Consider the following 13,713-nt stretch of genomic DNA (forward strand, 5'->3'; position numbering starts at 1 on the left):
TTTATTAAGTTGTATAGTGCTGTACAAGTAGTTTTCCACTGTTTCTGTTCTTTTGTATAAACAACCATCAAGACAAGAGAACACTTTTTTCACTGTTTCATGTTTTGTCTTGACCAGCATTTGTGTTCAATTTGGACAATACTTCATCTCATCTGAACTTGAAAGTTGAAGATAATTACGTTGAATGGGACCCTACTGGAGGCAAAGGCCAAGAAAAAATAAAAGGAAAGGAGAACAAAGGCAGGTAAGAATTCTAACTTGGTTTGTAAAGATTTTTGTTGCCTGAAATGTCTTACCTGGCAATTAAGAGAAAGAAGGCAGTGGAAAACCAAACACTTTCTTCTCTGGTTACTCATATGACTGATAGAACAGTGGAAACCAAAGGAGGTTTGACTCTGCTTTTCTCTGGAAAAAATGTTTGTTACAGGGGAGGGAAATAAAGAATTAATATGTCGAGAAGCTTAATAAGAAACGTTTTGAATAGATTCCATAACATTAAGCAGAATTTAAGCCTTTTAAAAATAGATTCAAGGATATTATTTACCTGTGTAAATATAAACTTGTGCAAAAGGCAAATGTCAGAGCAACTGATCTTCAGCTCTAATACTGTATGTTTAATAGTATTGCCTGTCAATTCTGGTGAATGACCAGCTTGCCTATTGTCCAAAATAAGGAATGAGCTGGCTGTTTTCTTTTTTGAAAAAGCTAAACTTAAAAAAGAAAAAAGGTACAAAAAGAGGTTACTTGAATTTATCTTAGAGCTCTCATTGAAAAGATAGCAATGAAACAAAACAATAGTAAAAGATACTGATAGTAGAACATAACTCCTGTAAAAAACAGAGTTAAAAATGCTTTCTAAGTATTTTCATCAAGAAAAATACTTAAGTAGCTTCAACAAAGTTTTTCAGTATTCAAGAACTTTCTTCAGTATTCTTCAACTCTGTTCCTTGAGTTTTAGGCACTAAAAGCTTGCTGTTCAGAATTACAGAATAAACAGGGTTGGAAGGACCTTTGAAGTTAATATGCTTTAACTAGGGTCAACTAGATTGGGTTGCTCTAGGTGGGTTGCTCTAGGCTTTGTTCAGCTGAGCATCTCCAAGGATGAAGAATCTGCTACCTCCCTAAACCCCTGTTCCAGGCTACCCTGTTGGGGAGGAGAGGAATACCCTAATTAAAAAAAGTGTCTTGTATTCCAACTCATTACAAGTGGTGCTCTACCTTTCAGAGTCTGAGCAGAGTGCCTTTGTGTTATATAGTTGAAGACAGAAATCAGATCCCCTCTCTTGCCTTCTTGCCTGAGGCTGAACAACCCAAATTACCACAGACTTTTCCTGGGGTCTGGTTCCTTGACTGGAGGGCTGTTGGCCCTCCACTGGGCTTGCTCCAGTATGTCAGTGTCCATTTAGTCCTGGGAAGTGCAGACATGGAGACAAGACTCCAGATGCGGTCTGACAAGGGCCAGAATGAGAGGAGCAATGACTTCTGTTGATCCCGTGGTTGCTGTCTTGCGGCTGGCTGCAGCCCGGCGTGTGTCTGGCTGTTGCGGCCATAGAGGTGTGCTGCAGATTCCCGTGTTTGTTGAGCAGGCCTCTCAGCTGCTCCTCTGCAGAACTGCTCTTCCTTCAGGGATCCCCTCGCCAGTGCTGCTGCATGGGGCTCTCCCATTGCAGGGCTTTGCTTTTGCTTGCGTTGCCCATGATGGTGTTCCTGTCTGCCTGTTTCTGCAGCATGCTGAGGTGCCTCTGAAGAGCAGTCCTGCCCTCCAGCGTGTTGCCTGCTCCCTGGGTTTGGTCTGGTCTGGTCCCCCAAATTGCTGAGTGCAGTCCTTGCCATCCTGCCAGTTGCTATTAAAGTTATGAACTGGTGTTGACCGATAGTGATCACTGTTGAGATGCCAGGAGTAACCAATGAGTGGGTAGGCTTTGCGTTGTTCACACTGTGGTTCAACTGTAAACCCTTTGGAACTAGTTGTGCACACAGCAATATGTGCACAGGACCGATGACTTTTTCCTCAAAGACAATTAGTTGATCAAGCATGACTTACCCATTTTGGGTAGCATGAATTGACGTAATTTATTAATACTTCCACTATTGCTATATAACTACCAGAGGTATGGTAGAAAAATTTTAGTGGCATCTTAAAGCTGGGGATAATGTACTCTGTCTAATAGAACCATTGTTTAATAACTGCTTATTTCTATCTGACAGTGCCCAGAATCCTCTACTGAAGAGCAATAAAAGGTGATAATATACCTCTTATTCCTAGGACCTAGCTTCTAGTTTTGCAGCAATCATCAGTACTTTCTCTTTATTTGTATCTCTCCCTAGGTCAAGCAATCTAATAGCCTTTGTCAGTAACTAAGGCAGTACATATGTGCTTCTAGAAATTTAGTTTGGAGTTATGGAGAYGTCTATATTTTCCAGTGACTAGAAAACAATGTTCCTGGAAGAATTATTTCCTAGACCTGATTTGCAGTAAAAGTGCACAATGTATTCAAGTCTCAATATGAAGATGCCGGTTGCTTATAAGCCTTTGAGGCTTAGGACCTTCTAACATACAATGGCATGCTAGATTTTTCACAAATGCAGTCAAGATTTTCTTTCCGTGAGTTTGAATTGGCTGTTTTTGTTCTTATTTTTGAACCAAATACTCTTTACCTCTGAACTCTTGATGTATCTGCTATTAAACATTGGAGATAAAATATCAACTATAATGGAGTTTTACTTTCAAACAGGCCAAACTTAATGGCAATGCTAGTTACTGACTTACCTGTTCAAATGAGAAATTGTTTTCAGTATGTAAAAGCAGTTAAAATGTTTAGCTGCTCTTCCACGTGCAATTGTTTTCAATATAAACTTTTTTCTTTTAAAAAAAAAAATCCCTTTTTGCCTTTTTTGTAGTATCACTGATTTAGAAGCTGCAGAACCAAACCAAATGCACAGGTTCTTAATTTCTTTAAATGCTTTACTCTTTGTAAACTTTTTGAACTTTTTGACATCAGTCATATTTTTTTGTGAGAGATGAATGGTAATGAATTGTAAGCATAGGAAAAACTAGCTCTTGAGCCAAGGCAGAGCACACCATCTATTTCAGGAAGCATACCTAGTTTTAAAATAGTCTTGTGCATCACTGTGTGCTCTACAAAGTCTATCTTACCCATTGTTTCTTGCTGTATTTGTCAGTAAAGACATTTTYAGGTTATGGCCTTTGCTTCTGTAGRASATGGTCATCTGTTCAAATTTGCATCTCAAGCTGATCTTTTTTAGCAGGAGATTTAGATGAGCTTTCATTCTTGCAGAAGGCTTTTACTCCCTGAAAGAKTATCAATGCAAATGTTTTATATAAGAAGGAAAACTAGATGCTTGAYAGAGGTGATTCTGGAGTGTAGTTTTGTATGTTAAAAATCAAGTGTATGACTTTGAAAGTCTGCAAAGACACTGATGCACATAAGATGCTAAATTAACAGATTTAATCGATTGGAATAAAACTTCTAGATAACTTCAAGTGTCTGTTCTTGTACTTCTTTCCTCTGAAAGAAAAAATACATTTAAGCAATATGTATTTTATCTGAAATGGGTAAGAAAACTAGGATTAACTGCAATGCTGTAGATGACAATCCTAGTCATAAGACTGGAATATTTTGTCACTGAATGGTGGAAGAAATGCCTTAATTTACTATTCTAGCTACTGAAAATTGTTGTGCTGTRTTAGAAAATCAACACAAAACTGGCGTCAGTGAAATTTTCTGCTTTTTTTGGGGGGGGCGGAAGAGAGACTTTACCATTGAAAAATATATGCTGTTTTTCAAACTCTCATGCCAAATGCTAAATATCACTGTCTGAACTGTTAAAGGCTGTTAGACTTGAATGGAGAAAGCCCACTCAGTGGCCATTTACAGGTGATTCTAACAAAATAAATGGTACTGAAAACCTGTTCATGTCTTGCTAATATTGTGGAAAAACTAGCACAGCACCTGTTCTTACTTATGGTGTGTCTCTAAATGGCCACACTGCTTTCTGCATAACTCCTTTGTACCTGAAAAGTCTCAGCTTTTTTTATGAGAATGCAAGTGAATGATCTCTGTAGTGGTGCATTTAAAGTAGGGTGGAATCTGCAATGATTATGTTTTTGCTTAATTTATGCTTTAATTCTTGGCTTTGCTGTTTTTCTTCCATGCAATCCCTTGCTTCCTTTTCTTTGGTAAGTAAGCTATAGCTTTCTCCCTGTTAACACAATTCAAAAGCGTTTGATGTGCTCTAGTCGACATAGTGTACACTTACCCTTTTCATGCAGCTMCTGCAAGAAATGTGTCTTCTGATCAATACGGCCAAATCTATATGCTAAATTAGGGATGTTAAGATAGAGGACAATATTTTCAGCAGTTTGAGCATTGATTACTTGTACCATTCTTTTAACTCAGCTAAAAGAAATTTAGTCATGTAGATAGATTCTGGCGCACTTCTCTGTGAAAATTCTGATTCCATGCTATTTGGCTTTTGATTTTTTTTTTCCATGTCATTTCATGGTAGTAAYGGTATTGGGCAAAAGGCACTTTGTCTTATGAAATACTGTTTGAAAACACTTCTGAAAAACATGAAATCCATGTTCAATGAATCTGAATGGAAGCAAACGAAGCTTCATCATAACAGGTCTGGACATTTACATTAACAACTTTGCCAAATTGTAATTGCAACATTTAAGAAGTTTAAGAAAAGTTGAAGAAAGAGCATTCTTTTCGTGGTAACACTTCAAAGATTGATGTATGATAAACTGCAAGGGATGAGCATTTAAAAATGACTTGCTCTGTGCATTTCAGCACAATATTTGCTTTTTGTATTGTTTAGAATTTTTGTTAATGAAATTAAACTGTAGACTACTTACTTCTGAGAAGCTAGAATTTTTAAAGACAGCTAAATACTGTTTTTAAAAAGCAAACTGAGACGTTTCCCTGCGTCCAAACGTTAATATTCACTAGAGTTTGCAAATAGGTGCCTTAATTTTGTTTAATGGTTAAATTGCTAGGGGTTATTTTTAAGACCATAACCAAAGTAAAATAAAATRTTTAAAACTTACATTGGGTTAAAATTGCTTTGTGCAAGTGATTCCACATAGACTATTCTCCAGAGCAAAGCATTTMTTTTACTTTGCTATTGTTTTTGTACTTGGAAAGTATGATTAGAAGATATACTTCTTTCATGACTGGGATTAGGTACTTAAACTGGTAACTGCTCTTTAAGAGCCATTGTATGCTTCTCAGCATATCTTACTGTAACATGATTTTCTGTAGTCTTTAAAAGAAATAGGAATATAACCAAATAAAATCCCTGCTCTTCAGACCTTTGATGTTTGGGGTTTTTTCTTTTTTTAGGAATAAAACTAGGGTTGTGATGCATTTAAAAACTTAAAAGTCTAACCTTGTTTTTTCTTATAAACTGCGTATAGATTTTACCCTTTTGTATCATCTTCAGGGGGTGTATTTTGAAATAAAACTATTTTACACCCTTTAACGTTCTTCATTATTTGTATTGCACTTTTTTTCTGGGGATTTCATTGTTTATATAAGCCCTATATGTGCTGAACACATTTTGAACACAACTGAAATTACTTTCCTCTGCCCAGCTACCTTTAGTATCAGGGAAATCTTTGCATTGAGTATCAGTGGTGGATTCTTGTAGCTTAGCTATAAGTTTAATTAGAAGTCTTAGGCAGAAAAGCAGCCACCTGAACTCTCTGGGTTTCTAAGTTTTATACAGATGTGCATTCAAACTGTGCCATACATCTGCCTTTTTTACTGTTTTCTTTCTTAACTGCTTCTGGACTTGTTTCACCACAATGTCTGGCATCTTCTCTGGCTATTACCTTTTCTCTCTCCATTATACTTGTGCATGTGTACTAATTAAGTACTGCTAGGTGTTAAGTGTGGCTGATAACTGTCATTTTGGGTTTTTTTTTTTGTTTGTTTGTTTGTTAGTTAGTTTTTGCAGGGGGGATATTTATTGCAACTTAATTGAATCTTGCTTGGAAAAACTAGCTTGCATTTCTGTAATAGCATGCAAATCTTGCACGTTCTTTCTCCTTAGAAGTGGTACACCATCTCCAAAGAGGACATCTTTTTGCTCAAGATCCTTAATGAGGGGCAGCAGAGATCGTTTTACTGGTGAATCATACACAGTGTTGGGTAAGGTGAACTTCTCAGTTCCAGTAGGTATATAGGGCTGTGGAAGGACAGTTTTGGTAGAAATCTGAAGGAAAACTTGAATTCGTTCAAGCTGTGAATTTGATGCTGTCCTGCACAGATGTAGTTATGCCTATGCAACACTAGAACATCCTGCCATAGCAAATGTCTTCGAGTTCTCTGTTATAAGACTCTTCAGTGACTGTCGGTCACTCTGTTGAATGTGGGTTCATGTTAAATATAAGTCCTCTAGATGGATGTGAGTATAAACTGCCTGTATTCCACTTTACAGGTAAATAGTATGATATAACTGTAAACTAGATTTTTTTTTTTTTAATATTTCTGTTTTTCTGAGTCTTCAGCTTAAAATGAAACTAAGCAGACCTCAGGTGCCTGTAAGGAAGCAAACTCTAAGGTATACCTATTAATCAAGGCTGAAAATATCCTTTTTTTTGTAGGAGACACTGCCATTGAAAGTGGGCAGCATTACTGGGAGGTGAGAGCCCAGAAGGACTGCAAATCCTACAGCGTGGGAGTAGCATATAAAAACTTGGGGAAATTTGACCAGCTGGGAAAGACTAATTCAAGCTGGTGCATCCATATCAACAACTGGCTGCAAACTACATTTTCAGCAAAACATAATAATAAAGCCAGGACTCTAGATATACCTGCTCCAGACAGAATAGGAGTGTACTGTGACTTCGATGGAGGTAAACTATGATTTTTGTGAAATTTAGGTTAAAAAGTTATCTGACTAAAGTTACCAAGTTAAAGCAATACTACCCTATAAATAGCCTGTAAATACATTAATGTTGCTCCTTAACTGATAGTTCCTTACAAAAATAAGGGACTGAGCACTTTGTGTAATATTGCTTGCAGTGTCAAGTGACACTACTATTTATGTGACAGAACAACTAACTGAGAATTTTTCAATAGTGTGGACTTTGACAAGATCTGTACTTAATGTGTTCTAGAGACTTTTCCCTGGAAAAGTAGTAAGATTTTTTTGCTGGGCCAGTTTTTGTAAATGTTTCTCTCTCTCTTTTTTTTTTTTCTTTTTTTTTTGCCTCTTCCAGGTCAGCTCACATTTTATAACGCAAACTCAAAGCAACTGTTATATACCTTCAGAACAAAGTTTACACAACCGTTACTACCAGGTTTCATGGTCAGTGTCTGAAACTTTTTTTTCAATTCATTGCACTGAGTTATCTTTAAAATACTATATTAGCCTTAAGTAAAGGAGGAAACTGGGAACACAGTTTGACTAATACTGTATAACTGCTTCTTGACTGTTTCTTTTTGACTTCACATGGTATTTTTAACAGCCCTTCATTTCAACAGCAGGATCTCTCCATGTAGATGTCTCTTCTTTCAGTAAAATGTCATTAAATCCTTGTAGAGCAAATTAATTGCATGTTCTGATAGTTGATAAGTCTGCTATGGTAATTGACTCAGCTGATGAAACTAGGAGCCCAAGGTGCTGAAAGCTTCCAGAACTACCATCATGAGACAGAGCTAGACCAAGTGCTTCTCTCTAAGATGGAAGATTCTAGCTTTCAAGACAAGAGAAATCCTACTGAGCTTTTCAGTTAGTCATTTCACTCTTCTGTATAACTTGTATTTTCTGGCTCTCAGCGGTGAAGACTTGCTGTAATTCTAAAGATTTGAACCTTGCAAAAATGTATGTGAAAAATTTTTTACACATTTTCTTTGATTTAGATCATTGATTATCAGTAACCGAAGTTAGAGACCGTACATACATTCTTGGTACTACTTAATGTGAATCATGCTGTGGGAGCAGAGTGTAGGTCTGAGAAAACTTAGTGATCTGAAGGAGACTGACATGGTGTTTCATACTAACAGCTCAACTGCATAGGCATTGAACTCTAGCTTTAATATTAGTCTTTTGTAATCTTAATTCAGACCATGGAAAACCATAGCATGATAGGTTTCAACTGTGGTAGAACCAGTTTATATGGACATCTTTCTCTTCTGGTATGCAGGAAGAATGGAAAAGTAACTTGCCAAAGCAGCCTTACATCTGGCATGTAAACACCAGGCACTTTTGACCATATCAGAAATGTCTTCTAATTTATGCTATTGGCTAGATAATCTGACAGTATATCTAGATTTTAGCAGCTATTTACTTGAAGGCCACTAAGCAAGTAGCCACAGGAATCTTTTTTTCAAATTATTGGGAGCAGATTAGCTTCAGGACTGTTGGAATACATGTCTCAGTCATCCATCTGATATTTAAATATAAGTAATGCTAAGGATGACTCATGGGTCAGTTCCCCAAGCATTCTGGGAAACACCACAGTTCAGCCTGCTACTCTGCATCTTAATCAGAATATAGCATGTTACTTAGTTTTCAATATAAATATGGTAGCATTCTTACAGACACTACCATTTTTAWGTAGGCAGGCTAGAACAAGCAAACTACTTAATACAATTCCCACTCCAATTTATTCATAAACATGGGGATCCATTCTTTGATTTCTGTCAGTTCTAGAACAGAGAAAACTTGCACCTGTGTACCTGAAGAACCTCAACTTTATTTTTCATACTATACTTACATTGTCATAGTTCCCATCATATCATACTAGAACTGAGCACTGGCTTTCAGATACAAGAGCATTGTGTTTAACTATCATTCTAAGTAGTTGCTGCTAGCACATCAGTTTTCAAAATTTTCCTGTTAGAAGCAAGTCCTGTAGTCTTAGTTATAAGATTAGAGAGATATAAAAGACAACTATATGAAGGATTTTGGGCTTCATGATCTTAATCAAAATTAGCTTCAACTTGATTAGAACGTTCTACAGAATGCTGTAACTAGAGAGCAAGAGAACAATGTGGTTGCAGGATATGTTTTGTCTTGATTCTATGGGGAGAGGGGAGGAAAAGAGATATAGATACCTTGAACTTCAGTTCTGTGTTTCTTTCTTTTTTTTTCTTTTTTTTTTTTCTTCTCTCCTTAGGTCTGGTGTGGTGGGCTTACATTGAGTACTGGACTGCAGGTGCCAAGCGCTGTGAAAACGCTCCAGAAAAGTGAAAATGGATTGAGTGGTTCATCTGGCAGTCTAAACAATGCTACTCAGTAACCTGTCCATTTAATAGCTTCTACTGCAGGGCGTTTTTTTTCTGTATAGTTGTTACTCACAGAAGCTTGTGAGCCTTGGATTAAACTGGCTTTGCTACATACTGCTGTTTTAAGGCCTGGGTACTGATACTGCAGATGCTTTGGACTAAAGTGTTAGGAAGAGGCTGCTGTGAATCTGTAGAACCAGGCAGAAAAAATACTGTTATTTATTTRGAAAACAGATGGGGAAATCAAGAGCTGTAGCTTTGTACTTTTCTATTACTGCACTTGTATTTTGCTATGGACTTGGAATATTCATTTTGTGTTATAAATTTTATTTTTCTATGAAGAATATGACAAGCTATTTTCCTAGCTGTCCTAATATGCCATGTTYGACTATATTTTATTTTATTGCTACTGAGCTTCCAAATAGAACTTGATGACAAACACATTTCAGAAGAATACATTAATTCAYGTAACAGGTTTTAGGCCAGCCGTGAATAAACAATACAAGCAATCTGTGCTTCTGATACAGAGCTGCTTGTTTCCCATGCATCACTCTCAAGTATCATGTATTTAAAGAGTGAGTTCAGCGCATGTTTATCACAAATTATAGGAAAATGTAAAAATGTAAAGGTATTTAAACACATTTGTATCGCCCATGAAGGTTCATAATAGCTAACTATTGAGTGAAGTAATACTTTAAATACAAGGTTCAGAACCAAAAATGAAGAGTTTTTAAAGCCACAGTATGGTCCCTGAAATATTCTTAATTTTGAATCATCTTTTGTCTTTCTAGTTTTGTCAGTTTATTGTAGTTGGATTTTGATAATCAGCAGTTTCACTGTTCAAACTGCTTGTCAGTGACAGGAAGTGACAAACAGCCAATTCTTTTCTGCCTGTAGCATAATGCAATTCAGCTGAGGCTGGAAACAGAGATGATAAAGTTGAATATAGCCCTCCAGAAAAGAGGGGAAGCTCTTGCTAAAGCTTCTAGCTGTTTCTTGAGCATCTTCATGGCTGGTTAAGACTTCTCAATCAGCTGTCGGTATCACAGCTGGCCTTGAGCGGAGGTGGCATCTAAACTCCTGGTGGTGATGGACTGAGATCTTGGTCCTGGGAGACATTTGAGCAATCCACATTTTGACTAGTCTAGCAACTGGACCTTTATGGATAACCAACACCCCTTAAAATGTGTGATTTATTCATCTAAAAATGTAGGTTATGTATAGCAGTCCACTTTTAAGATACTAGCCAGTACCATATGCTACTTCTGTGTGGACTTAYGAGACTGACTTTTACAGGATCATATTCTAAAGTTTCTGTTCAGAGACTCAGACTTTAGCCCTTCCCCTCTTTTAGGGCAAGAAGAAGGTCTAAGGCAAGGAAGTGCTTTGCAAACTAATATCAGATCTGCTCTTGGAACTGCATTTATACATGCTGTTTTTTGAATCAAGTGAAATAGGGCATGGGTGTTATRTCATCTCAATTCTTATTTGGAAGCTTGATAGTAATAGTCAAATAATTMATTTATGGGAAAGTTAAAGAAAGATAGCATGTTATTCTCTGTGGAAGGTCTTAAACCTTTTCAATTAGAATTACATGTGTTTTATCTACTGCTTAAGTCTGTTTTCTTTCCTCTAATCAAGTCAAGAAGCCTAGGATTAATTTTCAGTTGTATATTTGAATTAATGGTGTTTTTTTACTGACCGCTTTTCATACTCTTACCTGAAAACTGTTTCAAGTTCATGCTAATAGTCTGTAGTGAAGCAGCCCCTTCTTACAGGGCCAAAGTATTCTTTATTCTGTGTATCTTTTAGTCCATAACAATATGGCCATCTGATGTTAAAGCTTGTTAACATCAGTGGCTCCTTTTTGTCTATCAAAACTTCTCAAGAGAGATTGCTTGAAACAACTTGTGATAAGATGGTAGCGATATTCAGTAGAAAATTAATTTGATTCTTAACCTCAGTATCTGCTCTAGAAAGTTTTGTTCTTGAGAATTTTTGAGCTTGGCAGTAAGTTTGAGCCCTTGATACTCATTTCATGTATGAAACTTGAACATTTGCGTTATGAACAAAGGTAGCTGTAATCTCTTTGTCATGGAAAGCGTAAAAACAATTACCAGTTGAGTTGCACCCTCCTTAGTCAGTTAAATGTTCTTAGTCTTGAAATTTAAAGATACTGGAAGGTGACATGGTCAGCATCTGAATCTGTTTATTGCAAATATGCTATCTACAGATGTTCTTATCCTAAAGCCTGTGTAGTAATCTTAAGTCTTTCTTCCACATTTCTTTTTTCTTAACTGCAATAAGCACCTAACTGATAGTTATAGGGTCTCAAATTGCAATGAATTCAGTGAGAGGAGAGACAGGCTTGTGTGCTTGGATCCKAAGAGTGAAGAGGGTTGAGACAACCTAATGGTTCTGGTTTTGAGACTTGTTGAGTAACTGATAAAGAGAATTGTAAACAGGCTAGTGCCTGTTCATACTGCCCAGCCATGTGCTTTTCTGAGGTATTCAGCTACAGTTCCTATTACATTTCCCCTTCTGGAAAGTGAATGTTGCTCTAAAGTGAAATGTGCAGTGAATGATGAATAACCATGAGTAAACTCCAACACTACATAAGAGCGTTTAAATTATGAACTTGTCTTTGCAAGATGTAGTGAAACCTGCAAGGTAGATCTGGTTATATACAAAGTGTAATCTTTTTTCTTTAACACTTATAATAGAGTTTGAAAGAGGCTTGAATTATTTCATACTGTGGTTTGATTTCCAAAGCTTAGTTTAACTGTTATGCTAGGTGAACTTAATGTGTGACTTATTTTACACTTAAAGGATGAATTTATTATTAATTAGTTTGCACAGATGTCAATTTTTTGCTGCTAACAGCTAGTCCCATTATTTTTAGTAAGTGGGATGTGAAGAAGAGGAATTGCCTTAAGCACTTTAATTTTTTTTAGACTTTTTGAACTAGTATYTGTTTCAAACTGAGTATCAATGATATTCTGTAGCAGCTGGCACACTGTTTGTAGGAAGTAAAGTGAAAAATGGTACTAGTTAAGAAGTTGCTCTGCAGCTAATACAAGAGAAATGTATGCAACTTATTAAGTTACTTTTCTGGGAGATAGCTTCRGGGATTGAATGGATTGCTCTTGCTTGTGAATGAGTTTGACTTTCTAAMGGTCTAGTTTTGCCAAATAATTGGCATTAAGTATATTATGTCTGATGTAAATACTGAGCTTTATTGCTCTAAAATCAGACTGTTGGCTAATCAGGAGTTTTCTTCTGTATTACCAAAACAAGAATTTTTATTTGTGCTGCTTACTAAAGTGATTATTGGTATTCTGTCAGGATTATGTTACTTTTAAAATAACCTATTGTAAGGAACTGAAGAGGATTTCTCTTGAGCCCTAACTATAATAAACTGTAGCTGTCCTTGTTTTTAAGGAAAGCTAAATGAACTCAAACAAGGAACACTAATTTTCAAAAAGATTGTTTTAAATCATCCAGATAAATATTTCCTCAAATACTGAAATGTAGAAGGCAGAGGCTGACAGATTTTTCGTTCAACCATCTTATAAGAAAAAAAAGTAGAAGGTAATACACAGTATACAATCCTTCCCCTCCTCCCCCTGCTATATTGTTGTTCCCTTTCATATTAAGACAGACTGAGGAAACTACCCGTTTCCCTTGGGGAAAACGTCTGAGTAATACTTTGCTCTTGTAAGCATTGTAGGTTATGAATATTAAACATAGCTTGATTAGACATTTTCATCAGAATTTTACTTAGCATTTCTCCTCTAATGTTGCTTGCTGTTAAACTAAACTGATYTGAATAAAATGATAAAGGAGAAACATAATGGAAGGGGATTATTTTTTTTCTGAAGCACTGTAAAGTATGTGTTTTTCAGTATTTGGCTAAACAATTTTCTCCTCTACTGTTCAGTGTACCCATTGCTGCATGTGCCTTGCAGAAGTAAAGCTGTAATCATCTATTGGCTGAAATTGCTGAGCATGCTTAGAGATCTTGTGTTTTTGCATTTTATTTACCAAGTTACACACCAGGTCTCCATAAACACTTTGACTGTACCTCAGGTATTCTGTAATTCAGTGCTTCATTCCTCTTTTCTTTGGTAAGTAGCTGTGCATAGCAGGCCTGTCACTATCCACACTGAATTACAGGGGTGCCTTAGAGCCCACAGAGTATTTTGATGTCTTTAACTTGTATGTGATGCAAACATTTTGTATTAATAAATAACAACTTTGAAATCTAAGTTGTGTAATTGGTTTCTTATTTTGAATTTTCATGGGGATTGTCATTGTGACTGGCTGTATATTTGTAAGATTTTCCTCTTTTGCACAGAGCTGGTGCTGGAAAGCTGGTATTCAGCAAACGCTGGGCTAGGTCCCAAACCAAACCGAAACAAAACGCCCCCCCGCAGATGAAGGAAAAGGA

The 13,713-nt window shown here is 36.6% G+C and overlaps 1 protein-coding gene across 2 annotated transcripts in view; it reads left to right on the forward strand.

Annotated features, from left to right (window-relative positions):
- Positions 1-13,513, forward strand: part of FSD1L (fibronectin type III and SPRY domain containing 1 like) — a 35,354-nt gene extending 21,841 nt beyond the window's left edge. Inside the window, exons 9-14 of one of the 2 annotated variants that reach the window (XM_085317828.1) lie at positions 118-244; positions 2,209-2,241; positions 6,082-6,179; positions 6,635-6,886; positions 7,253-7,341; positions 9,155-13,513. In XM_085317828.1, coding sequence (XP_085173954.1) covers positions 118-244; positions 2,209-2,241; positions 6,082-6,179; positions 6,635-6,886; positions 7,253-7,341; positions 9,155-9,277 — 722 coding nt within the window. In that variant the 3' untranslated portion in view covers positions 9,278-13,513. The remainder of the gene's footprint in view (positions 1-117; positions 245-2,208; positions 2,242-6,081; positions 6,180-6,634; positions 6,887-7,252; positions 7,342-9,154) is intronic. The other variant, XM_085317836.1, reaches the window with a different exon arrangement.
- The last annotated feature ends 200 nt before the right edge of the window (positions 13,514-13,713 follow it).

The sequence above is a fragment of the Rhea americana genome, unplaced genomic scaffold, assembly GCF_003343005.1.
Source record: "Rhea americana isolate MKP2758 unplaced genomic scaffold, rheAme1 scaffold_115, whole genome shotgun sequence".
Lineage (NCBI taxonomy): Eukaryota > Metazoa > Chordata > Aves > Rheiformes > Rheidae > Rhea > Rhea americana.